The sequence below is a fragment of the Athene cunicularia genome, assembly GCF_003259725.1.
Source record: "Athene cunicularia isolate RWA chromosome 9 unlocalized genomic scaffold, athCun1 chr9_part1, whole genome shotgun sequence".
NCBI classification, from domain to species: domain Eukaryota; kingdom Metazoa; phylum Chordata; class Aves; order Strigiformes; family Strigidae; genus Athene; species Athene cunicularia.
In genome coordinates this window covers 25,542,591-25,569,758 of record NW_020799110.1, presented here as the reverse complement: position 1 = coordinate 25,569,758, position 27,168 = coordinate 25,542,591, and the positions used below count along the sequence as shown (strand labels likewise).

Here is a 27,168-nt window from a genome sequence, read left to right as displayed (position 1 = left end):
GTTACATGTTCGTTATAATTCAAACTGTAAAAAATAAAGGTTCACGACTGGAAGTTCACAATACAGGAAGATTTATACAGACTTGGAATTTACACAGGTAAGAGGGAAGTGGGCTCTGGTTAAATATATGTACAAATAAAAGACTAAGTACACAAATGAGAACATTGTATATAGCTTATTAGGTGAGAATTGTACAACTGTTTTATATGTTATCTAGCTTACTTCTTTAAAGGAAAGCAAGCTCTATTTACACAGAGAAGTCCCATCCCCACTGTCCAAGCAGAAAACAAATGGGGGTTCCTTCTTCCATGTTTTTAATTGTTTCCAGTCTCTTGGTCCTGTAAAAGGCATGATAAAGTGCATGGAAACAGAATACGAAGTGCACCACCGAACAGTGTGATTCCAAAATCCATACCGATCAGGAAGAGTAGAGAAAAATTGTAGGGAAGTAAGTGTTGTGAAGTTGCTCAACAATTGCTAAGTGAATTGATAAGCAGCGAAGTCGCAGACAGGTACTCCTGTAGGCGCTACCTGGAAGCACACACAGAGTGCACAATGCACAGAACACGCTCCCAGCATGTGAGATGGGAGACACCAACATCAGCGGGATACACACATCATACATATCCTGGGTCCTCAGGTGACATCTGGGAGAAACTCCACTTTCAGAATTGTTGTAGCCTCCTCAGACTTCAAAGTAAGCTTGAAAAAAGTACAGCGCTTAAGGACATCACCTGAGCTCTTCATACTTTTCTCCATTTGTACAGTGCCAAAGTGGGTTTGCACAGTGTCTTGCTGATGCTTCTTGGGAGCTTCCAGGGAAACAGAACACCAAGAACAAAATAGTCATTAATTATTGGCTGGAAGGGATATTTTTTCTGTTTCACTACTGAATGCACTGTAACTCAGTTTTATTTCGTTATCCCAAAGCCCATTTTAGTGGTTAGTGCCAGCAAGGAAGGCAGAAGTTGAGTCAGAAACAAATTAATTTTCCCCAATTTTGAGAAAACAAATCTCTAGTCTACATTTCATTGTATATATAGTATATATGCATCTGTATATATACTTGTATCTCAACCAACAATAAGGACTTGTGTCCTTGTGGAGCTGTGGAGTAATTGCTGTATCTTAATTACATACCTGTATTGATACTCACATTGTGAAATGGTTAGGTTGTTCCTATGTATTTGCATTTCAAAGGTGGGTTTAGACTCAAATGCCATATAGATATACTCAGTAATTTTCTGTAAAAACAAATACTCAGACACAAAGTGATGGGCAGCTGTGATCAGGGCTAAGGTTAGGCATAGAACTCTGCTGGGACAGGAACTGTGCATGCAGCGGCTGTTGTTGATACGACTCCGTGTGTATTCCTTGCATCACAATTCCATCTGTTTACAGTTAAACAGGCAGATGAGTTAAGCAGACTTTGTAACTCAAAGGCTGCATTTTGAAACAAAGTCCTTCAACTTTAAAGATAGATCAATCAAAAAAAACATCTCATTTTAGTCATCTTGCAAAGTCACTAATTTCACTCCCTCCACATGTGCCAACACCTCCTTTCCTGTTACTCATATCATGCAAAGATTTCATTTCAAAGCAATTACTTGTTTACATGATACACAGTGCTTCATGTACTGAGTGGCAAGTCACCGATACCTCACTTGGCAGGGCCTTTTCTCTGTGTGATCCCATGCCTACCAGTAAACTTGCATTCACAGTCTTTTTATCCTGCCTGTATTCCAGGGCGGACCATGCTCTTCCCTTCCTGCAGCAAGTCCTGCTCCCTCACAAGGTACATCCTGTGCAACTGACTTTCACAGTAACACAAACCAGGAGGGCAAAGGGGAAGTAGGTAGTTTCAAAAGGAAACTCAGAATTTACAAAGCAGCTGCCAATTAGCCAGACCTTAATTTTGCAAATTTATTTAGGAAAAAAAAAATTAACATGAGCAAATGAGAATACTTCAGTGTTACAACAGAGTATATAAATGTCTAGCAATAGTCAAATAATTTGATCTTTAAATACAAAATAACCACATGAACACCTAATATACAGGTTTCATCTGAATACATATTTATTAGATAAATATTAGGTTTCCACATCATCTAACTACATACAGTTTTGCAAGACTAAAAATCACAATTATTTTTTCTGACCAGTTTAAAGTATGAAATGATTGCATTGTACTGTACATACAATGTACAAACAAAGACAATGGCCATTTTTGCATGTTACTTCAGATTGTACTTTTTTTTTTTTAATTCTCCTCTGATCGTGATATCAAAAATTGTAGAAAGTCTGAATTTGGTTACAATTTTTTTTAATCCCCTTATTTTTCTTCATTATTTCTGTAGCACCCTAAAAATACACAGGTGATAGACTAGTACACGTAAGCTAAATATTACATGTAGATAAAACAAAACGAAGGATCAGAGTATATTACAGAAGTGAAAGTGAAACAAATGCCGAGACTCCACGAATGCTAACAAACAGGATTCATTTTCCACATAAGATGGAGCTTCAAGCTTTTTTTTTTTTTTCCTGCGAAATAAAAACAATGCACATTCCAAGGAAAATGAATGCATTTCTGTTAACATGTCTCTATTTGTCATTTACATATGTACAGCTGTCCCTTGAGTCTCCGCTGCAGACACTGGCGTGTATCTGTCAGTCCTATAATAATGTCTTGGCAGCAGAACTGTAGATCTCTGTGGGTTCTTTCCCAGATGAACTTCCATAGGGAAACAATTAAAAAGTAAACAAACAAAAAAAAAAAGAATAAAAATACTACTGGAATTTAATATAATAATTAAGCTTTAAAAGAAATGACTGTGATTACCCTATTTGCTAGGCTTTCTTCTCTAAACTTTAATATGGCAGTGAACAGATAAAAAAATAACTAAATTTTCATTTAGAAGCTTTTTCATACGAACTCCACTATACAGTACCTGATTTTAGATGACAGATAAGTTTTAAAACTGTCTCAAATGTCCAACATTTGGGTGATGGGTAAAAATCTTATTTTCTCTCTTAAGTTCTACTTAGAAACCAAGAGTTTCTGTAAGATTAAAAATGTCAACCGCCCATTTTAATTCTCTATTACTGTACAAAGCAGATGCAAACACTGCTCCAAACATATTGCTAATATCTATGGGTTTTTTTTCCCCTTCTTTCCAACAGGTACTTTTAAATGATACATTTTAAATACTACCAGTTAGCAAAAGGTCAATCCTTAACATACCTGGTTTAAAATACTAATGTGTTTAAGAGAAAAATCAATTCAGGTGACTAACTTAGCTGCTCAGGAATCAGTGGAGGGTAGAACATTAAATAGAATCAATTAAAAAAAAACCTCTGAGCAACCAGTTCCAACTAATAGTGGAAAATCTTTATTCCCAAATCTAGGGCTTAAGAAAATTCCCCCCTCCAACAAAAAACCCAAACTCTAAGGGCATAAAGTCTGTTTATTATTAGCCACCCCTGCAAATGACTTCAATATCTATATAAACAACGCAGCAAAAATACAGGGGGAAACTACTACAGTAAAATGGCTACAAACCACATCTGTAACTGAAGAACGGTCTTTCTTAGGAATTGTGTGATAGCAGCACCACACCACAACCATATTACCATGTATTACACCAAGGTTTCTTTAACATTCTGCAGAGATCCTCTACAGGTTGTCAAGCCTACATAACAAAAAAGATACTTCTAAGCAGAATAAAATATACTATACTGTTTCCCTCCCCCACCCACCAACATCCCTAAGTGTTACCGTGTCCCAGCTGCAGAGACCAGAGCACCAATATAGTGATATAAATATGGTACTTTACATACTTGCTGCTTGCCTTAGTGCATCTTTACCTGTTCAGACAGCTGGTCCTAGGTGTTCTGCTCACTTGGGCAAACAGACAAAATCTCTGCCATTACCAGCCCATAATCACACAGAGTCAATGAACATCAGTCGGTTAGTTGGGTTTTTTTTTTCCCTAGACAATCACTTATTATTATGTTTCCATGACAGAACTGGGCCCTGATTGTCCAGGTACTGCCTGATGTATCAATTAATTCATCACATAAATGGATATGAAATTTGGGCTAATTTATCAAAAGAAAATGGGGGGGGGGATGGGGAGGGGGACGACGACGGATGACCTACAACGGACCAATTCCCTTATTCTGTTAAAGAACCCTCAATTTTCTTTTTTAAAAAAGGACCCATATTTTTCCTCAGACAAGGTATTTAAAAACACCAGCAAAAGTATAACCAGATCATGAAAATGTGGAATATTATCAAAGACGATACTAAAATATTCACAAAGATATTTACAATAGCAATTCTTAAAATAATTGATTTTTCATAATGAACAGCGCCTTTCTTAAAAAAAACTTGAAACAGGAAAAATATAAGTGTGGGACCATCTCTACATAATGTTTGACAGATTCAATACTCCTACTGAAAAATAAAAGAACTAAACCACCGTTTCCTTTAATATCTACAGCAAGGTGCTGCTGACTAGCATATATATATCATGACGCATGTACAGCAGTAGTGGGAAACGTTAACAAAAAGAGCAAAATAAAACAAAAACTGCAAAGAATTTACAAACATGACTTTGGTGAGGAAAGCAAATCCAGAGTCGTAAGCACAGAGCATGCCATTTACAGCATTGCAAACTAAACACAGAGGGCTAGGAAACGATCTACTCAAACTGGCAGGAACAAACAAAATTTTGCCTGGCACTTCAGTTTAAAATGTATTGCGGTGAGCAAACAAAGGGTGTTTGATTGGATTTGGGATGAGGAAAAGGAGTAGAGGCAAATTTGCTTTAGTAACAAAAAAACCCAAAACCAGTAACTACAGTGGGCAAAAGCTGAAATGTTGCATGACAAGGGCAAAGTTGGCACACATGCACTTCTTACACAGCTACTGTACATAATTTATAAGAGAGAGAAAGAGAGAGAGAGACGAAGAGCACAGAAATGGGCACAGAAGCAATAGGAAGCTCATGCAGGAGCAGCAACCACATGAGAAGCACAGATCACAGAGGCAAGACATATTGTGGCAGCAGGGTCTCTTGAGGGCAGTAGCAATCTACTGACAGTTACTTATTCTCCCCATGCTCAGTCCTTCAGGAGAAAGAGCTCATCCCAGCAGCCAAAGTTTTAAAAAAGAAACTGAAGGAGGAGAAAAGAAAAAGGCTGAACTATCTGTACCAGTCACAAAAACGGAATGCAAAGCAAAACAAAAATGAAGCTGTAAGATGTCTGTTCAACGTCAATGCCCCTTCTCAAGCTGATTATTTAAAATAATTATGCAGATAGTGAAGTTACTCTCCCTCCATCCTGCAATATTTCCTGGCTGCCTTCAACCCAGGTTGTCTTTCTATGTATTGTGCAGTACAGATATTGACACAAACACTCGGGGCACCGAAGGCTGTAGTTAATAATCAGGAACAGTTTGGTTTGCATCCCCCCTCCCTCTCTTTTCCATTCCATATGACATACATGGCAAAAAGATCTATTACAGCAATCTTAACAGCTGGATGTTAATGCAGCCACAAACAGTACTTTGAAACCAAAACCACACAAACCAAAAAAAAAAATCCCTCAACATTGCAAGCATTATTTTTTTAATTTTTCCCAGGTGTTTCCAATCTGTGTGTTGGCCAGAGGAATCCTCCACAAAGAGGTGGTTAAGATTCCTGCACCTGCAGAAATATCAACACCCACAACTGCAGCCTGGAGATTCTCAGGAATCTGTTACTGATGTCGCATTAGCTAAACTGCTGTCTCCCTCTGACAGGCCTGTATGTCTTCCCTATCTTTGCCACTTGACTGTATGAGTTGTGCTTTTTTGAGCTTTGTACACGTTTTTGGTTTTTGTGTGTGGCCAGGACGATCACTCCAACACAAACCTGTGGCTGGAGAAGGGCAGAGGGGAGGTGGGATGGAGGGAGATACAGTTAAAAAAAAATGGAAGAACACACATTGGAAGGACACTCTGAGACGGGTCAATTAAAGACGGTTCCTTTTTGTTGCCTTTTCTTCCCTTGCCAAGATTCATTTTTGCCAAGATACTTCACACTATGTTTATCACAGAACTCTCTCTCTAGAGGATGAACAACAAATGAGGCTTCCAATAGCTGCACAACTGTCTATGCTTCTTTGTCACGTGTAGCATGGCAGACTCGGAGATTACTGCATTTATTTATTTTTTCTCCCATCACTTTCGCAGTCTTTGAAGCTGACAAAAGCAGTTCTGAGATGAAGAAAGCAGGGAGTGCACCATTGGATCAAGTTGTGTTTTTTCTTCTCTTGTGGAAAAGGAGTGTTAAGATTCCTCGCTGTGCAGCCACACAAGTGTGAACAAGTGAAAGGGATGGGAGAATACATATGGTTTCAGTTGTTCTCAAAGAGAGACAGAAGGTCATCATTGCTATTGCTTGGCAAATCGGGAGGATCCAGGTATGAAAGCAGCTCGTCTGGATTTGTGAGTTCTGGAAGCAGCTATAAAATATAAAGATAAAAGGAAAATTACAGATAACAGAAACATAATTGAGAAAAAAGGGATTAAATGCCACACATTCCTGGTAACTGGCTTTCATATGAATACAAACAAATAAATTGGAAGGCAGTGACACAAACCTAACATCCTAAGATGATGCACAATCCACTTGTTTGTGAGTCTGCATTACTCAGTTTTCACCTGTGAGTTACATTACCATTTCTCAATCAACCTCCCCATCACAAAGTTCATCAATAAACAAAGTATAGTTCCTGTCTAGCAATGCTGACAAAAACTCAGTAAGTGCTTGTTACGTTATGTTAGTTTCAGATAAAGCGCTGAATAAAAATCTGAAACATGCAGTCTGAGCAATACCCATTTGAGCTTTAAGGTCGATCAACACAGACTGGTCTATCTGACTCACACAGGTCGGTGTGGTGGTCACCCAAAGCCTGCATCCCTACAGAAAGAGGCAGCCCTGTCCTTTCCGCACTCCCCAGCCACCCCCCAACACCTCTGTGCACTGATGTAAGCTCTCAGGCAGTGAGCTGGAGCTGGAACTTGTCCAGGGTTAAAACCAGCCCAGGAAGAAAAAAAAACCCAAACAAACTAGAAAAAAAACAACTGAGGAGGAGTATAGGGAGAGGAGTGACAAGGCAGGTGGGCAAGTCCTTGTCCTTTCTGTGTTTACAGTGGTTGGAAGTACTTATTCGACTACAGCATCACATGCAATTCCAGACATTTTAAAGGGCCAAGGGCATAACACCCCATCCAACAGAAGGTGCACAAATCTCCACAATGTTTTAAAAGTATCAAAAGCAACAGCTGTGTGGGGTTTGTTTATATTTTTATTAATACTGTGTTTCAAACAGAAAAATTTGTTTTCCCAAACATCAGATTCTTTTTCATCTGACAGTTAACAAGCAAACGGTAACTCCTGGGTTGTGTACCAGGCAATGTTTTCTGCTTTATTCGGCATCTTGCTATATTCTAGTCAAAAGTAGAAGTGTCATGTATTAAAAATGGCAGGGAAGAGTTTGTAACAAACTCCCTTTATATTCAGTGTTGTGTTAAAGCAAAGACAGAAAAACATCCAATTGTTTTAACAAACTTAATAGTAGGTAAGAGAAATTAATTTTAAGTTGTTCTGTTTTCAAATAATATAAAACTAAAAGCCTGACTGCATCACATTTAGCAAGCAAATACTTATATGCTTCTGTTACTCCTGTGCAAATGCAGCTTCATTTTCTAATGTTATATGAACATATTTTTCAATAAGCTAAACATGAAATGCAAAAAAGTTTATTGTTTTCTAACCATTTTGAAAAAAAATGCAATGGCAAGTTTACATAAACAGAATCTCCCAGAATTAATGCTTTTCTTAAAATACTGCCTCCTTTTATTCGTGGTAAAAATGCTATTGTCATAGTACTAGACTAAAGATATAAGGCTTTTAAATGTATTTCACCTGCTCCTGCAATTTTTCATGAACACCTAGTACAGAAGCCCAAAAGAAAACTGCAGGCCCACTAAATGTGTAAAAAAGTCAGAAATGGTTTAAGTTTTCCTACAATTTTACAATCTGATTCTTAAAAATCCAACATAACTTCTCTAAACTCATCCTTGTATAAGAGGATTTTTTAAAAATGTTTTTTTAGAAAGGTGGAAGTTTTAAACAATATGCTCAGTATCTCTGAAGAGGAAGTCTTCTAAATTTTGAGGGTGACCTTGGCTTGCCTTGGTTACAAGGGCCAGGCAGCACAACCTGCCTCCTGCCCAGCTGGTGTGAAAGGACATGCTGGGTGGTGAGAGTGCTGTGCTGGAGCAGAGGTAAGAGATGGAGGAATGACTGGGGCAGAAGCTATGGGAACATGCTAGATTTAGGGGCAGAATTTGGAGAGGTGCACCCAGTGCTCCTGAAGCAAATACTTGAAAGGTCTAACCAGTCATTTGAGTCTTGTGCCTCTGCTGTCAGAGGGACAAGTGCAGATTATCTGTATCTACAGCTGTATCTATACAAGATATACCCTTTAACCCAGGTTAAACCTTAGACTGCATCACACAGAAGTCCTAAAGAATTAACGTGATGTGTCAGTAGGGAGCAGACCAAGTTGCCTGTGGTATGGTCCCTTGTTTTAGTTTGCTGCATGGGACTTTATTCAGCCTGGTTCCACAGCACTGCTACTGGAAGTTAAACTGATTAAAATAATCCACTTGATGATGACTGAGCTCACAGATATTTCAAAGAACTATATTCCCCATGCTGTAGAGCACTTGCCTTCTCATTCAGCTAGGATAATTTCGGCTTCCTGTAAGAATCCAGCATGCCTCCATCAGTGATAACCATGGTACTGTGATAAATGTTCAGGTTTTTTTACTTTGCTTTTCATCGAGGAATGAGTGTCTGACCCATAACAGCATACTTTATGTTTCTTAAATATTTGAAGAAAAAAAGAGACATTTTTATTTCACCTATTAATATTGCTCATACTGGGTCCTTAAGGGTTCAGAACTCTAACTGCCACATGAACTATCATTCCCGAAGGATGTGCATGTGACTGTGTTGTGCAAAACAGCAGCAGCCTGGTTCAGACAGAAGTTACTCCACTGAGCACTGTTCCTGCAACTGGAGCATCCATCCCTTCCCTAATCCCTTTCCTCCTCTGTGAGGCTACCTCGTATGTGACATAGAAGACGTAAGTATACAGCAACAGTAATTACAGATATAAATCCGAGGCACAGAGGTGAGCATTTCTCTAAGAAAATTACACTGTGCAGCAGCAGACTTTGGAACAGACAGAAGATACACATACAGGAACACACAACAAACAAAAATCTAATCCTAGTGGCTCAGGAATTTGTATTTTGGGAGGTAGGTGGTTAACCAGAGAGATACCTCAGATAATTCAGTTCCAACTCCACTGAACAGATGGTAGAAGGTGGAAGATTACTTCTGGCCTTAAGACAAGGTTTATCTTTTAGTTGTGAGCTGCCTTCCATAGTAGCTAAGGAGGCAGAAGATGTCCTTGTTTATTTTCCTATGTGGTATACTGGGAGGAAGAACTTGTGCTGCTGAGCTACCTGTACAAGCAGGTGTGGGTGGGCACAGCCTGATTTTGGCCACAGGTAGCAGGGACTGTGCCACGGGGTTGGCCGGTACAGATCCCCCTTGCACTGGTCAGGGCATGCTGCAGGGCTCTGCATGGAGCTCACTTGGCACAGCTCTGCTGCAGTCAGAACCACACACATCTGCGTCCTTCCTCTTATTCAGGCACTGCAATGGCTTCAGCATCTAGAGGAGTACACAGGAGCCCCATCCAGAGATCAGTAAGAAGAGAGGAGACGGCTCCTGGCCTGGTGCCTGAACTGACGTTTGAAGAAATGCCTGCCTTGCTGCTAGGAAGAGGCTGTGGCTCACAGGCCACGCAGCTGCTCAAACCAGAACCATTCTCCCAGCAAGCCAGGAGCACGCTGACACCTCGGCTGCAGCACCTGCACCCATGTACCAAAGCATGAAAGGATGGCATGTGCTGTGGAAGCGGCTCCCCATCCCCGCACCCCCCCACCATCCCGCCGCGATGTGAAGCACACGCTATGGCAGGCAGATGATAGTATGACACAGACTTACATCCAGCGAGGGCTCCGGCATGTCAGGTGCTCCCTGTCCACCAGCCTGACCCTCTAAGGCTGAGGAGGAATTAAAGGTCAGGTCACTGTGTGGATGGTTGCTAGAAGCGGCCGGGGGCGGCTGCCGGGACTGCTGGGTAGGAGGCCCGCTGTGATGTAATGGCTGCCCTGACTGGCTGCTGGGGTGAGGGACGTGCAAACCTTGCTGCATGGAAGTATGGGACTGATCAGTGCTGCCGGGATGAGGGATCTGCGGAGGAGGAAAAAAGCAGGAAAAGAAAGTGAGGCCACAAGGTACAGTGCTCGCGGTGCCTGACTCTGTAACCACATGTTACAAAAAAAAGTAACTTAAATAAATTTTAAAAAGACACACATGACAAAAAAACAAAACAAAACCAAAAAAGAAATTTAAAAGTGCAATCGGAAAAGAAAACTCCATATCCCAATGCTGGTGGAAGTGTTTCAGCTTTTTGAAGGTTATCTGGAAGGGGGAGATAAATCCATCGGATTTGTGCTGTTGTTTTGCTTCCTTGTGATGTGGGAAACTGTGCTTGAAGATGTGAAATAACCACCCCACAGAGGAGGGAAGGCTTATGGGTGCTGCTCAGCATTAGCAAGGCAGATGCTTTTGCCCCAAAAAATTCATGAATGAAGAATTTGTTGAATAAGGATCCCTACACTAGTAAACTGATTACTGAGAAAATGTATAATTTCTGCTCAGCTCCCTTACTGGGTAGCTTCCTGACACCACCTGCTTATTCATGTTCCAGCTCATTACAAACATCTTGCAAAGACCAGCTCTTCCCCACTCCTCCTCTCCTTTTCATAATGCAACACCCCTTTTTAAGGGCTGAAGATTTTCCTCGCTGATATTCATAGGTTCTGATGGTTGACAAAAAAAGGTCAGCTCAGCTAGTGAGCTCCCTAACCATCAGCAGAGCTGCTGTAGGTGGCTGCATACCTGCTGACTGCAAAGTTCAATGCATTAGCCTTAAACTAAGCTAATGATCACACTTCTATTTTGTATTCATGCCATGGGTAAGTTCTCTAGCAAAAGCTTGGTATTCTGTATGTTTTCCATGGAGAATAAACTACCAAATCACATGCATCCTGCAAATCCCATTATGGAAGAATGGGGGAAAAGTCTTTCTCACATGACAGAGAAGCAACAAAAATGCACAAGCCCAAGTCCTCCTTCTACTGCATGTCACTTTTAATGCTAGTGGATTCTCTGGGGCTTGACCTTGGTGCCATGAAAAAGGAGCGTCTGAATCCTTCAGAATCAGATGTCTCATATTAATTGGGTATATGGAGAAGCAAAAAATGTAAACATTTTTTGACGAATGCAACATATTGCCACAAAGCGGAGCTGAAATAAAAGAACAGATACATACGACAACAGCATGAAATTCATCCAGCCAAGGCCAACAGAAAACAGCAAAATGCTATGTCAGCATTGACCCTTTCATATCACAGTAAACTGCAAGGTTATTTTAACCTTAGTCTTCAGTTTTGGAAAGCAAAAGGGCGATTATTACAAAACTTTAAATGTTCCCACAAAACTTAAACAAAACCCCCAGAAACAAACATTTAAAAAAAATACATTTCACCACTTGTATGAAAACTGAAACCTGAATACTAATCCACTGGGACAGTCATACTCAACTACACAGAAGTCCTCTCCAATGCTTTGGCAGTATGAAGGTTGGTGGAAATAAGCAGGATTCTATCTACAACATGGCATTTGGGCCTCTTTCCCATATGAGAGTTTAAAAGAACTGTTAATAAGTACTGATACACACTCTTCTCTGCATTAGGGTCACAGTCTGACTACTTGAAAAGTGTTCTGCAACATTATTTTTGTTACCTTAGGGGTAAACTTGTACAAAATCTGCGCACAGACCACACCTCAAAGTAAATGAATCTGCAGCCTAAAAACTTTGCAGAAGTCCAAGTGAAAGTAGATGTCTATCCAAACAGTACTGTTTCCTTCTTCTTTCATTGAGGACATGTGCAACAGAAAGTGTGGGAATTAAGAAAGCTTAATAATAACAAAAAGTAAAAAGGAATTTAAGACGGTGTTGCTGAAGTGGGAAAGCAGTTTCCGGAAAAAACCCAAACAAACCAGGATTATCTTGAATAGTGTCTTAAATTTATCCCTGAATGTACAAAGCAAGAGTTGTACTGGCATGTTTATATCAATAATTATTTAAATCAAGAGGCATTCATATTTTCTCAGACACATTTCAAAACAAATAAGCAGGTTAGAAATTCTACATTATGTTTATATAGGCAAGCATTTTATATATATAAATATTTAGTTGATAAGGCAGTATCTTGGGCCCTGAGATAACTCTTGGATAGGGGGTCATTATTCACTGTAAGTCTGAGGGCCACCATAATTTTAGCCATCGCAGGTTCAAAATCCATCTGACTTAGGCCACAAACTCCACTAGCCTACCTGTGAGAAAGGAAAATGCTCAGGACCTCAACAATGTTCTATTTGCATTCACCTTATGATAAATTTGCTATGGTGCAAAAACATTCTAAGCAATACAGTTTGTTTATGTTCAGCTTATGCCTGCAACTCCTGTAATTTTATTTTAAAAACATTAACCCACAATATAAATGCAGAGTCTAACAAAGTTGCCTTTGCCTACATAGCAACGTAGTTCCAGAGTTGTTTTAGGAGCATAAACTTTGGCACTCTTAAAACATTCACAATCACTCAAAGACAAGCTCACAGCAGACACATCTTCCGCTTAGTAGCACAAAACAACACAACTCTTTACAAGCCCAACAGTGGCCTCTAGGAGTGCCAAAATGTACAGCTGTAAAGCAACAGGACCTGCCAATTGTAGACAATACCCCTTTCATCTCAGGAGAAAATTGATAGTGAAAAAAACATATCAGCAGGTTAAGTTGATGGCTTATATCTCTTTCCATTACTGGGGTCATAGCTTTACCAACTCTTTTGCTGGGTTATCTGGCAGAACCATTGAAAGATGCCATCCTGCCCTGCTGCTGTTCTCAAGTCACTTTTCCCATCCATGCTTTTGTCATTGGGTGTATCCTTGCAGACATGAAGTGAACTCAACTGGGGAACCGACACGGATAAAAGCTAAACTTCTTTTTTCCCTTCGCTCTGAACTAGTTTTCAATCACATCAGTACCGGATCCAGATCACTTCACGGCTGCAGTAACACTTACACTGTTGCGATACAGAGGAAAAGTGAAAATAGAAACAAGAGCAATGACTTTTTACAGTGGCACCAGCTCATCTCACCTCACCGTGTACAGTGAAACCATGGTGTGATCATCCATTGCTCAGTCATGTACCACTCCTTACACTGCAATAAGCACTAAGCTAGAGCTAACTCTGAACTTACCTTTGTCTAAAACTTGTTTCCAACTTCTGAAAACAAACATCATCCAATTGTGGCAGCTATTTTGTAGCAATCTTGCACTGACATAGAAGCATCTGCTTTATAGTTCTCACACCACTTTACACTGGGGAGGAGGTATTACTTCTAGACCGTTTCAGGTCTTGATTTTTTTCTTCTTCCACAGGAGCAGAACAGCAGTGTTGAGAGAAGGTAGCTCTGATGATCCAGCCACGGTTACCTAGCCCTACCTACACCGGACAAACACATCTGCATTTCCTGGAGTGATCTACACAATATGTCTGGAGGGATCAATTTTCTCTGCCTACCATTATATAAGAGCCATCACATAAATCCTCATAATAGGAAACTTTGGAACCTCCTCAGCAGCATTCAGCTCCAGCCAAGAGATAGACCTTGAGTCTAAAAGCACCAAACATCTGATCCTGACTCAATTTGTAAACACAAAATGGTCAAAGTGAATAGTGGATGAAAACAAAATACACCTTAAATGTGTAAAAATGAAAGAGAGGAAGCCAGAGAAAAGCACAGGCAACGTCTTAAAACCTTACTTCCAATTATGCAATGTGGTTTATAGTTATTTTAGACAGAGATGTCTGTCTAAAGACTTTCAGCTACACAATTTAGGAATGTGTTAATGGCATGCATTTCTCTAAAAGCAGTAATTTAAAGCTGCCTTTCCTGAGTGTCTGCTACAGACAGTTTGTTTTTTGAGAGAGAAAAAAGGAAGAAGGAGAAAAATAGAGAGAAAAGCAGAGAATCTGTAATATTGAAAAAGCTGTATGAGAGCACTAACAGGGCTCACATGTGGCCTAAAGACTACATGACTATGTTGACAAGGTCAATATAATTCCCCTGTGCTTATAGGCCAGAAAACTGGTCCTCATTAGAGAAAATCAGCCACTGACATAAACTAGGTGGAACTGCTTTAGCACTGTTCTCCCTTCCCAAACAGTACAGCTTGTGTATTGTGATAGATGAGGGAGAAGTGAGGCAAAGGTTTACTTTAATTGCAAGCTATCATAAGCAAGAATCAGATTTACTACAGACTGGCCCACAGAACCCAAAAATCTATTAACATTTGCCCAAATACCCTCTTATAGCTCTGGAACATGCATAGCCTTGAGCAACTTTCACCTTTGTTATTATCTGTAAGCAGTCTCATTTTCAGAAAGCTACAGATTCTTCACTTCCATATTCAACCACTTCATGTCCTACCACTTCAGAAATTTCACTGGGGCAACTTCTATAGCAAAGGTATAGCAGTTAACTGATGAAGTCAAGAAGTCGATGTCAGATAATGGCAGGCAAAGAGTAATTCCCTGCAGCTTTGATTCAAAGGAAAGCAGCTGTGAGTGGTTCAGGTTTGTAGTATTTCCCCCTCACTACTATATTCTAAATCTGTATGGTTGGTTCTGATGCAGATAATTCAGACTGCTCTTTAAGCTGGGTATGTGGAACTTGCCAATGTAAAATTAAGTTTACAGCATGTTTGTTCTGTCCTTTATTAGCCTGTAAAGTGGTAAAGTCGTTAACGGTTCCTGGACTCTTCCTTTGAAGACAGTCTTGTTACTTGGCCTCTCTCCAAGCTATACTAAGAACACTCTCTCCACTCTCTTCCTACTTCTCACCATCCTCCTTGGAAAATCCAGTGCCAACTAGAGGAGATATTGACTGAGTAGGCTTTTGCTGGGCATCTGCTACCACATTTCCTCATTACATTCTGAAACTGTACTTTCTAGTATTCACTAAAGACATGGCACAAATGACTTGTGTTAAACATCCTTCCTGTGCAGTAATAGCACACTGTAAAGCCCCTGCCCTGTAACTTAAATGAACATAAAAGGATCTATACACTCCAGCCCCCACACCTCTTGAGTTAAAATAGATGACTAGCCATGACTCAGAGCTAAATGCTGCTTGTAGCTTTTCTATCACCTAGCTGCTGCAGTACTGCATTTTCTGGAGGTACATAAAGTTCTGTATATAAAACTCAGTGCTCTGAGCAAGCTGTTTTTCCAACGCACATTTCTGCCTCTCTGCCTGAGACCTGAGGAACCTCCATCTTTTAGTCTCTTACACTGAAACACTCTCAAACCAGTGGCACCATCTCTCCTTGAAATCTACAGAATTGTCCTATTCCCAACAGCTTAAAGGTGCCTTTCATGCTACTTGGGCAGAATTCCCCCTCAAAATGCTTTGATGTAAATTTTGCCCTCAGGGACAAAGCCAGGGAAGATACTGCCCCTGCTCTGAAGTCAGTCAATGTCTTGCTATAACAAGCTGTCTGCTGAAGATGGATATTCACAGACCCTGCCGGCCTAGGGAATGACGTCTAGTTTTTTTCAGGTGTCAGAGCAAAGCACAATGATTAACACAACCACACTGAGCCAGGTTGTCTCTTTCAGATAAACAACCTTAAATGACAATTCAAAAGGCTCAGAAATGCTTCTCTGAAAACTCAAAAAGGCCAGAAACTAAAAATGCCATTTTTGCATTTCTCAGGTCTACTCTATTTCAGAAACTTCCAAAGTGAGAAATCCACAAAAAGTAAAAGCAGTTCACAAGTCAAGTCCGTTAGCTGGATAAGAGCTCCTTACCCCCCACAAAGGAAAATCTACGTCCACAGCACCATTACTTACAGATTCCTGCATGGGGTGACTGAGAGGTTTGTCGAGAGCTGCCATGCTGCTCGGCATGTCTGGGGGATGTGACAGCTGTGGCCCATGCATGAAGTCATTCATAGATGTGCCACCCGGATTCCCATGTGGGAAGTCAAAATTGCCATGACCTTGGTAACTGTTGCCTAAAAGAGAAACAGATGTGATGTGAAAGAAATTATTTGTTTCCCAACATTGATCTCTCAGTGTATCTTGTAAAAGCTGTGCAGCATGGCACAGCACAGGGCAATGGCAACGCTGGACCTGACAACAGTGCGCTCCCCACTGCTGGAGCAAGCTGGAGGAATAGGGAGGAAAAACCAGTATTCAGGTTTCAAATACTGGCCGCTGTAATAACTCATGTACATGGTGTAACTAGTTGAAAACTACTGACATTTTGAAAAACTACTGTCAAGTCACCACATATACTTCACCAAGTTGAGAAGCAAAAACGTATTCAATCCTATAGAATATTTGCATCTGGAAGCATCTCAGTGCAAATGAGACCAACTGCCCAAGTCCAAAATTATTTATAGGACACTTGTGTTATTTATGACTATGCTTCTACACACTCAGTACGACTGTAGCGTTGCTTCAGCTTCTGATGAAGCTGACAGAACTGTTATCAGGAAGATGCCACAGTACCAGTTCATAGCACAGCATCCATTTTACCTCCTCTTCTGCAGTATAAACAGGCAACTTCCATTAAGATACTGCAGAAGAGGCCTTCATGTCTAATTGGGTTTTGTGATGTAATTCTCCTTGCTACCACAAAACCTAATAAAATTCACTTGACTAACTGCAAACACATCAATTTTCCCCTCTTGGATCTATTTTTCTCATTTTCAGAGTTACAAACTGGCTGCCTGTAGCTTGTGTTTCAGCATGTGGATATACAAGCTCATAATGAAAAGCTAGTGAATTTATGAAATCTGCTTAACTTCAGCCTGAAACGATATTCTCCAAAGCACCAAAAAATTTCACACCAATTTGGAATAAATGGTCTGGATTTACCCACACACATCTACTATCTAGAACAAGCATGGAGCCCCCTCCTGATCTGCAGGACAACTACTGTATGACCACTGTCGGTACATTTTAATCCATCCCACCTCAGCTGAGTGATCTTCACTTGGAATTCTAAAGCAAGCATGTATCCCAATATAGGGTTTATTTTCCGTATTTTTTTCCATCCAGATCCCTCTGTTAACACTTCCAACTGAGATACCAACTCTGGTGGCTTATTTGCTATGAGCAGCAAAAACCAAACTAAAGCCACTCAGCTATTTCACATAAGCTGCTGAATTGGGATGATACTGAGCTCTGAAATAATAGAATAACTTTGGATCTTGCACGGAGAGCCTGCAGTTCATCAGCTGAAGTACAGCAGCTTTAAATGTTCAAGTCAAGAAGAGAGTTTGACAAACTGAAGGAGCTGTATCATTTGCTCTTTAGCACAGCTTCACAAACAGAAGTTTAATCTCAGAGGAACAGAAGTCATTAGCCATGTAAGAGTATTTCTCAAAGAAGTCAGGACTTTGATCTATCATGTAAATACTGCAGAGCCTGACTAATTCTCATTTTGTTAATCTGCAAACTGGATGAGTCTCACAGAGTATAGCTGGTCTTGCCTTGCTTCTTAGGAAAGATTTAATAGCAGGGAGCTGGAATAAGGTCTTGTATTACTGAGTACTTGTTATATTTGCAAATTAAACCAGTACTGCTTACTCTCAAACCCAAATAAACAAACATAAACCATAGTAGTAACACTACTACTACTTTGCTCTAGAGTACTGTTAATCAGAGGACATTACCTAATTCTAAACACTGAGTTTCAGTGCACATATTCATGGAGAATGAAGATGCAAGGCAGTATGCCCAGGGAGTTACAGCTGTGCAGCAACATGCCCTTCTTTAGGGTAAGAGTTGTGCCATATGCTGAGGGATAGACCTATTAAGAACATTCAAGATCATGTGGTGCTCTGCATTGATATGCCTATTGCAGGGGAAATAGGAGAGTGTGGGTTTCACCTGCCAGTGATTAGTTAGGGCTCCAAGAAGCAATGACTACCTCTGCTACAGGATCCACAGGTAAAGGCAAGGAAGTAACAGTCTAAGCAGTAATTGTCGCACAAACCCTAAACCCTACCTGTCCGTTCCCAATTATGAGCTAGAAAGATGACAAAAAATAGATGGCTCTGTTCTCATGCTCTGCTGCACTTCACTCCTACTAAACGAGTGAAAAATTTGTGTTTCAGTGCTCTTGGCTTTGTTACAGTAATCATTCATCTGTTTGAAAACCTGAAAAGTTTTATCATCTGTCATCAGTTTTGCAGTCATTGAAGCAAATTAACCCATATTTTGCATGCAATCTATATTTTTCTTCAAATGCCTGCAAAAAGCACATATATCACCTTGTAATCAATTTGGGGATTCTGCTGGTGTGAACAGTTGGTCTTTTCCCAGAGCTGAACTGAGTCATATCATATTACTTGCAAAAGAAATAGTCTCTGGTTTCATATTTTCAGAATTGTCACTATAATTGAGTTATACACAATATATCAGTCATTTGAAAACATATCTCCACTGCCTGTATTTAGTTCCCTGTTTCTCAATCTGTCAGCACATGGGTAGAGGAACTCAGAAGTAATTTTCTAATGCAAAGGTGTTCACAAAACAGTTAAAAGCTCTTTAAAAGTCACCCACTTTCTGGGTGGCCTACCAAATGTCACTCCCCTGGCCCAAGTACCAGGATTAATACTTTGTAACTTCTATAGCACTAGGAGCCTTCACTTGAATAAGGGTGGAACAGAATGAAAGTGGACAGAAAAAATGGAAGAAAGACATTTACTATGGCAGGCCATGAATATATAAGGTTACATATAGAATGTTTGTTGATTCAGGAAGGGCTGCATGGCAGTACAATATGACAAGCACCAATTTCCTTACTAAAACATATTTTCTTCTAAACAGACGAATCTTAAATGAAAAGACTAATGCAGAATTTCAGAACTGCAGCCATATATTTTGCTTTCCTTACACATCTCTCTGAGAAGATGCACTGACATACCTGAATCACAAAGCTGACTGAACCACTCGCTTCTAGAGTGACCACCTGGGTGCACAAAGCTGTAAAACTAACCTTGGTTACCATATTCAGTGGAGTTGTTGCCTCCTGGAGGAGGGGGTAGGGATGGGTAAGGTGATGGGCCAGGACCCAAAGCTGCAATCATCTCCATCACATTTGGCATGATCATCTGGCTTGGACTCATGGTCTTAAATCTTTTTGAGGGAATGCCATCTGGGTCATCTTTGATGTGAATATCTGACTTTATTGGGACTGGCCTCCAACTGCAAGTTGGATCAATAGTAACTTCTTCGAACTCTGAGCTGTAAAATAATGTGAAAATTTTATCACATTATTTTTTTTTAAAAAATCAATTCTTCTGAAGTTTCTGTAAAAATACGGTAACAAATGCTCTGAAATGCTCTAGGATAATACCACCTCAAGATCTTTTGCTTCTATGTGCTGAAAGCAAGTTTTAGAAGAGGCAACTGTGAGAACACATTTCTGTGTTTATCCACACAATGAAATCCAAACATATCTATATGGTCTGCCACATAAGAATCAGAGGAACTACTTGGAAACATGAGAAAGCATTTAATCCTCCATTCTCATTCTTCTCTCTGTTTCATTGGTGAGGCTGACATCAAGAGATAACTGAAACAAGACTATTAAGTAGATGGAAACTGATTCACTGTATCAGTAGCTCCACAAAGGAGCCATGAAATAGAATATTCAAGTTCAGTCATGAAGACCTACTTTGGCATGACTATCTCAGTAGTAATTAACATATCTCCTAGTTGCTTAGTCTTGGATATCAGAAATGAGTAAGTTCACTTACTTTTGTATAGCGTTCAGAATACCCCACATATACTGGTCAACCTCCAAGCCCTCCAGCAGAGCAGTTTTACTAGAAAGGAAAAAGAAAATCCAACCTCATGTTAGAATATTGCTATACATGTGTTAAAAGAGGGATGGAAGAAAGACAGGTTATTGATGAAGCCAGCAAACTGAGATCCACTAACTTACTATCTGTAACACATAATTTAGGAACAATTTGGGGCAAACAGTTTTAGTTTTAGATCTTTGTCACCAGGATAATAGTATTTGATATCAAATAGATGAGATAAGGACACATCTACATGTGTGTGTCCACAAGCTGTTCATGTCCTTCAAACAATTTTTTTAGTGATATATATTGTGAATTTAAAGACTTTGCAAACATAGATCTCTCCTGTGAACATCAACTAGTACTATTTTTTTCCAAATTGAAAAAATATTACACAGTAATATGGCTTCAAAGTAACCACATATTATAGCTATTTTACTTAAGATCAGCACAGATGGGGACAGAAAAAAACAAAACCGGAAATGATTTAGTTACATAGGCACTTAGATCTGAATCAGGTGCTCAGACTCAGAGAAACAGTACAAAAATTTTGGCCTGGATGTATGAATACAGAAATCAAGAAGCAAGAAACCCAATTCTTGTGATATTTTTAGCCTAACTTATAAGATAGACAAGATTCAGGTAGTTCAGAGAAAGCACCTGCATTTTAGGATATGTATCAATCATGGGTAGTCATCAAAACAGGCTCATCTCAAGCCTGCAGTATCCAAAGAAGCAGATAGAATGGACAATCTCCAGTCCTGTTTATACCTAACATTGGCTGGCACAGCAGGGACCAAACCTAGAGAGTTGGCAGAGATAAAGTACAAGCTGCTACAGCTACAGCTGCTTGAGCTTAAGAGCTCTGGCTCCTCGAACAAACTTGTAAACCTGTGGACTGAGCACAGTAGGCTACAGACACTGAACTGCTCTGCACACCTTCTGAGATTCTTTCTGCCTAATTAAATGTAAGAATGGGCAGTCTGTAACCACTTCAAAAATTTTTGTTTCATTTCTTCTGCAGTATACTAGCTCTCTGGTCAAAACATAAGGTTGAAAGTATGCTATTGCATCCCTCCTTTCCTTTAAGCAATCACTCCAAAATTTTGCTCCATGGAAATATTTTAGCTTTTTAAAAATCAGCCTTATTCTGAACTATAATCCTTCCTGCTTTCTGCTCTCACTTTCATTTGTACTTGATGTTGACTTTGATCTTGGAGGATCCAACTTCATCGCCTACCAAATTACTGGCAAATGTTGCAGTCTCCGAAACTCCCCCTCTCATTGAACACTGTCAATAACTGCATATATGTGACTCAAAGCACAGTACCCGAGACAGTTATATGACACCCTTAACATTCAGCTACTACTTGAAGTTCAGTAATTTGGGCATTACAACATTAAAATTATACAAAAACAATTCTAGAATAGACTGATAGTTGCTTATACTTTATAATCTAGAAGAAGAAAAACTCCCAGTTCATTTATTTATGTAGGTATCTGTCTTAATTTGAAGCTATATGAACTTCTTTTAAACTCTACGCAACCCATTGACAGCCTGCAATGAAACCCTGCAGATGATGTATTTTGTGAGAAAATACCTCTTAGTATCTGTTTTTAAATTTCTAATAATCCAGGTGTTCCCTCAATTTATGAAATATTTCAAGAATTCTCATTGGAATTTATGCTATTATGTAAATGTAATACATATGCCTTATTTCACTTCCTTTTTCTTCCCTCCATGACCTTAAATATGATTCAAATTTGGTCAACATGTGTACAACTGCATTTCATGTAGTATGCTTGCACTTACTTGCATACTGGACACCTCCAAGTTCCTCTTTCACAGTTCAGTTGCAAGTAAGATTCCAGATCAAAGCACTAGGTATCAGAAAGAAACAAAGAAGGAACAAAAAAAAGAGGAAATCAAGGGAAAATATTTTATTAACTAAATCAGTTGGACAAAAGTAAAACTGCCACGAAAAAGCCTACTAGCACGAAAACTAAACTGAATAGGTTACTTTCTCCCTCTACATTAAACATACATATATATAGTTATTTAGGGTGACAGACACAAAGAAATCCCATTTCATTAGGTTCTCATATGATAACCAAGCTAAAGGTACTGTAGCAACACATGACTGAGGAAATATGGCCAGGCCACTCACCTGTACATGCTTGCAATCATGACCTCTTGCTGGGAGCTGAATCCGCCGGAATGTGATTGGACACTTCAGAGACACTTTAATAGCAGTTTGCTCTACTCCATCTTCCCCATTTAGTGTTGCATTGCCAGAGGAAGCTGCTACACTACTGAAGTTCCTCTTTACTGTTTAGAAAGAAGGTATGTGTATGTGTGAGAAAAATCAAGTGTAAGTAAACTCCAACATAGAAATCTGAAAGACCAACACTCAACCTTCAAGGGCCAATTTAATGAGGCAATTTACCCACATACTCTATTCTGTATAATTTAGAACATACCTGAACAGACAAACCAACATACATGCCTATCAGCTATATCCTTAACCAAATAAAGTGCCATACAAGCACTTAAAGCAGCCCTCAATAAAGAATAATCTTTCTACACAGGCTTTTAGGTAAGTCAAAAACAAAGACAGAAGAAAAACCTGAAAGGTTCTCCTGGAATGGGAGAGTTCTAATTGGGAACTAAACTTGTGCCCTTGGTACTCTGTTATCCCCACCCAAATAGCCTTCAACATCTGAGTATATCAAGGATTTAATCTATGCACACAATGTTCTGGAAATTCGTGACAAGGCCAGCTTAAGTTTTTCAATAAGCAAGTAAATCTTGTGTAGAAACAGCTGATCACAACTGAACATAGCCATTCTGGAAAGTCATCCCCCATGCAGAATGAAACTCACTCTTAGTGATACAATGTTCTGCTGGAAGGAGGCGTTTCTTTAGTAGACCTTGAAGTACAGAGCGAACTGATGGCCGGTGTACTAACTGCAACACGAACAAGTGTGACTGAAAGAAAATGCATTTTGTTACCAAGAGAACCAAACACACAGGGTAAACACTGTGCTGAACAAAGCTGCATTCTTCCCTCTGACACGTGGCTTCTGCAAGAGCCTGATGCTTAAATACAAAAGCTCTGCTCTGGTTCTGCTCTGCTGCACACATGTGCTCCCTTAGGGATATTCTGCACGCTGCACAGTATGATGTTCCATGCTCCAGAAGCATAATGTACACAAGGGCTTTAAAAAAAGCAAAGATTTTCTTCATTTTCTCCTTCCTTAATATTCAGAATATGCAGGGCTGATGTATTCATCTTTGACATCAGGGTTTATTTTTAAAACCCTGGATTCTTTGACACAGTCTAGCCTACCTGCCTGCCCTCAGACTACATTGGAAGTCGCAAAAACTATTTGCTACTGATGTGTCTGGAACCAAGTGAATCTCCTTCCCCAATACAGAGCTTGTTTTGGATTCACAGGATGTTGCCCCCGCTCTTAGCCACCAGATAAATGACATTATACAGAGAAACATCAGTGCGAAGTAAAGCAAAATGGGTGGATGGCTTCTTGTCGAAGTGCCTCACACTGCGACCTTGGGAGAGGTAGCAGCTTGCTTTCTTGTCAGTGACAACAGAACAGTCAAAAGCTCAGTCTGTATGTGTGCAACAGCCTACATTAAGAATACTTAAGAGTACTCGACCCTGAGAGGAACTAAATCATGGAAAAAGAGAAAGAGGAAAGTTGCATCATCTAGACTGCATCATGGAATGTGAGTTTTCATCTAAAAAGCTATTTGAAAAATTATCACCACCACCACCAATGGTGATGGTGATGATGTTCTCATGTCAAACCAAACACAGTACCTTAAGTAAATGAAATTAGTATCAAACAGATTGCATCACAATAATCTACTTCTACATTAATACACTTTAGCTGCCTTGTAATGCAAGCACATGCTAAATATGTAGGAGATCAAACTCCCTTCCTCCCCTAGACCACAAGCCTTTTCAGAGACACTGGAAGGACACCACTACATTCTGCAATAATTCAGGAGCAAAAATTTCCATATTAGCACTCTGACTGTGTCAACATCATCAAACAAGCACCTTACCAGAAAAATGCATGGAAAAAAAAAAGAGAGTAAGGCTCTTTCAGCTAAGGCAACATTTGCAAACTATACTAAATAGCAAACTCAGCATCAGCAGCTGCAGCTCAATGTACTTACACAACAACATGCTGTGACTGTAATTTGAATCGTGTTTCTTCCTGGCTGGCAAACGTGCTTTAGGTGCAGAGGTTTATGAGATGTCTTGTTGTCGCCACGTTCGATGGTAAGTGGGGTTGCATTAACGCTGACCTGGACTGAAGCTGGCCAGTTTGTGTTCATTTGTCTGTCTTCATGGTGATAGCACTTGAACTGTAATTCCAAATCAGACCTGTACAACAACCAATAAATCTTCCTTTAACTTTGCTTTCACATTGCAGAGGGAGGTCATTTTGATGATAGGAATGCTTTTTCTTTATCAGATTATTTTTCTACAATTATTGCCAGTAAAGGGTATTAACACACTTTCTTCATAAAAGCCCTTAGCAGAAAGAAGTCGCAATGAATTAATGATGCAAGCATGTCACAAAGTTGTTAATGTTTTACACTTATAAAGGACTTTCCAAGGGAACATCATCTCAAACCACTCTGCAAAACTAGACCATGGAATGATCCTGCACGAGGAAAAATGTTAACATCAGGTAGGTGTCCTCCCTGTGTGTTAAGAGTTAAGAACAAGAATGTGATACACTGCAGTGGGTTGTGCTGGAAGCCTATGGATTCTTCACTACTTGAGAGCATTTTAAACAGCATTTGAATGAACACTTGTTGGATAAAATACAGGTACAGCTAGTCCTGCCTTGGAACAGGGACATCAACTAAAATAAAATGACTGCTGTATCTCAGCTCCTGTGTTTCTGTGATTACAAATTAACACAGCTGTGGATTAAATCTACCAAATTTAGACCTTCTTTCAGAGCATGCATTATTTCCACACCTTCAATAGTAAGTTTCACACACAATTTAGCTCCTCAAAAATTAAGTTTTATAACACCTCCAAAAAAGGAAGAGGCTGAGATTAAGTTAATCACAAATTAAGTGGGTAGAGACTTCAGTTTCATACCTGGATGTTAACCTTGTGTTAGGAATGAGTAATCTGAAGACGAAATTTAAAAGAACATGAAGAACTGAACTGAAATGTCAGGATTCTGCTGTTCATGACAGCAAAAGACAGCTGAATGTTTATCTTTTATGCTTGAAAATCTAGGTGCTCATTTCTTCACCTTGCCTGAAGGAAAATATCTTTGTAAGAGCCATGAGGAACAGCTCATTCAGGAGATCATCACCTTAACTGCCATTTTCTTTATACAAAACCAGAGATTTCAATTCTGACATCATCATCTTTTCTGGATTTCAAAATATCAAGATTTAGCACTGGATAAAAACATGGCGTTTTTTTTAAAAGAAAGGTACAGAATACAAACTACCCGACCTTTCAACATAATCCATCTACATTAAGTCTTCCCAGGCTTTTTTTTTTTTTCCCAACATTTTATAACTCTTTTTTGAAAGCTCCCTCTGCAAGATCCACAGGAGGGTCTCATCTCATGAGAACACACTGCAGTCACCCAAACCTGGAGGAAAAAAAGGCTTGGTACCTCTAATATAAAAAACATGCAGATTAAGTGTGTTCCTGAGGACTCTGAGAAGGCCTGTTGAATGTTACAGAGTGGTGACAGAGGGCAAGAGACCCTCATGTTCTTAGCAGACAGTGTCTCCACCATGGGACGTTACACGCAGCAGCGCTAAGACTGAACCAGCTTCAACGTGACATTTTCCCAGCCTTCACCCTTTCTGTTTCTCATAACCATGAAAAGTTCCCAGTGGGGAGAAAAATAGTTGCATTGCTATTCATTATGTGTGTACACGTGAGAGGTTTTGCCAAATATTTTAACTGGCAGACAAATATTAAGAATTGGCTCGATTCCACCATTCTCTATAAAACCAAAATCCATCCACACATGTGACTAATTCATTTTTCTGGAATCCATCCAACCCTGAGTTAAATGTGAAATGACTTCATTACAGGACCATCCGTTCTTCCCACTATTAACAAGCTTTTCAAAACAGCAGACCTGAGCACAGTTTACCTATGAGTCTTCATTAAAATAAGTTTAAATAAAGGCTATGTGTTTGGTGAGCTAAGGAAGAAAGAAAGAACAGATATTAAGAAACAGCCTCATGCCTCAGTGCAGCACTATAAATCTACTGAATGAGCCAGCACAATCCCAGTAGTGATTACTTATTAATAAGAACTGGCAAATAACTGCCAAAACTCCCTCTGCTGCAAGTACTCCATGATAATGAAATGCAAATAAGCAATAACTGACCTCAAAGTTAGGTGTTAATTATTGGATGTGGTCTGCCTGCAATCTCCCTCCCTCCCAACCTCCAGGTCACCTCAGGGTAGGGGGGCACCGTGGCAGCAAGGAGTCTTTCATCACACCTCAGCTTTAGAGCCAGAGTCCATCCCTGGGGCAGAGAACTGAGTGTGCCTCTCTGCCCATGTCACACCCTCCTGAAAATACAGGTCTCAAGTGGATTCCAGTGAATAGGAAGATGATCCTCACAGGGGAAAAAAGCTGAAACTACACGTTATCACTCCCATTAAAGTCAGGGGGTTTGTCGTCCAAGCTTAGGAATAAACTGGAAGTGAGGCAGGTGTAAAGGAAAATGTGCTTAAGATGCTGCATTTTACCATTTCAGCTGCTACACTTGTGAAACAATCTATGTACAAGATACTGAGCATCTAACCAGCCTCCACAGTGAACAGAGACAGGTTCAAAGAATTTAATCAGCAGCCAAGATAAACATTGAGATGTTTTCTGAGAAAAACAGAATGAGAAGACAAAATTATTCCATGTTATTTGAAAATATACAAATAAAAATAAATTAAGGCTCTGATTGTCATTTGATCATGAGCATGGTG

General features: G+C 39.8%; 1 protein-coding gene across 11 annotated transcripts in view; it reads right to left on the bottom strand.

Moving 5' to 3' along the window:
• Window positions 1-2,502: 2,502 nt before the first annotated feature.
• Window positions 2,503-27,168, bottom strand: part of ZMIZ1 (zinc finger MIZ-type containing 1) — a 307,061-nt gene continuing 282,395 nt past the window's right edge. For 10 of the 11 annotated variants that reach the window (XM_026855129.1, XM_026855130.1, XM_026855128.1 and 7 more), the window contains 9 exons: window positions 24,360-24,570; window positions 23,039-23,144; window positions 22,324-22,484; window positions 21,969-22,036; window positions 20,108-20,176; window positions 19,345-19,592; window positions 16,185-16,348; window positions 10,140-10,388; window positions 2,503-6,513 (listed from right to left, as the gene is read on the bottom strand). In XM_026855129.1, the coding sequence (XP_026710930.1) occupies window positions 6,406-6,513; window positions 10,140-10,388; window positions 16,185-16,348; window positions 19,345-19,592; window positions 20,108-20,176; window positions 21,969-22,036; window positions 22,324-22,484; window positions 23,039-23,144; window positions 24,360-24,570 (1,384 nt within the window). In that variant the 3' untranslated portion in view covers window positions 2,503-6,405. The remainder of the gene's footprint in view (window positions 6,514-10,139; window positions 10,389-16,184; window positions 16,349-19,344; window positions 19,593-20,107; window positions 20,177-21,968; window positions 22,037-22,323; window positions 22,485-23,038; window positions 23,145-24,359; window positions 24,571-27,168) is intronic. The other variant, XM_026855135.1, reaches the window with a different exon arrangement.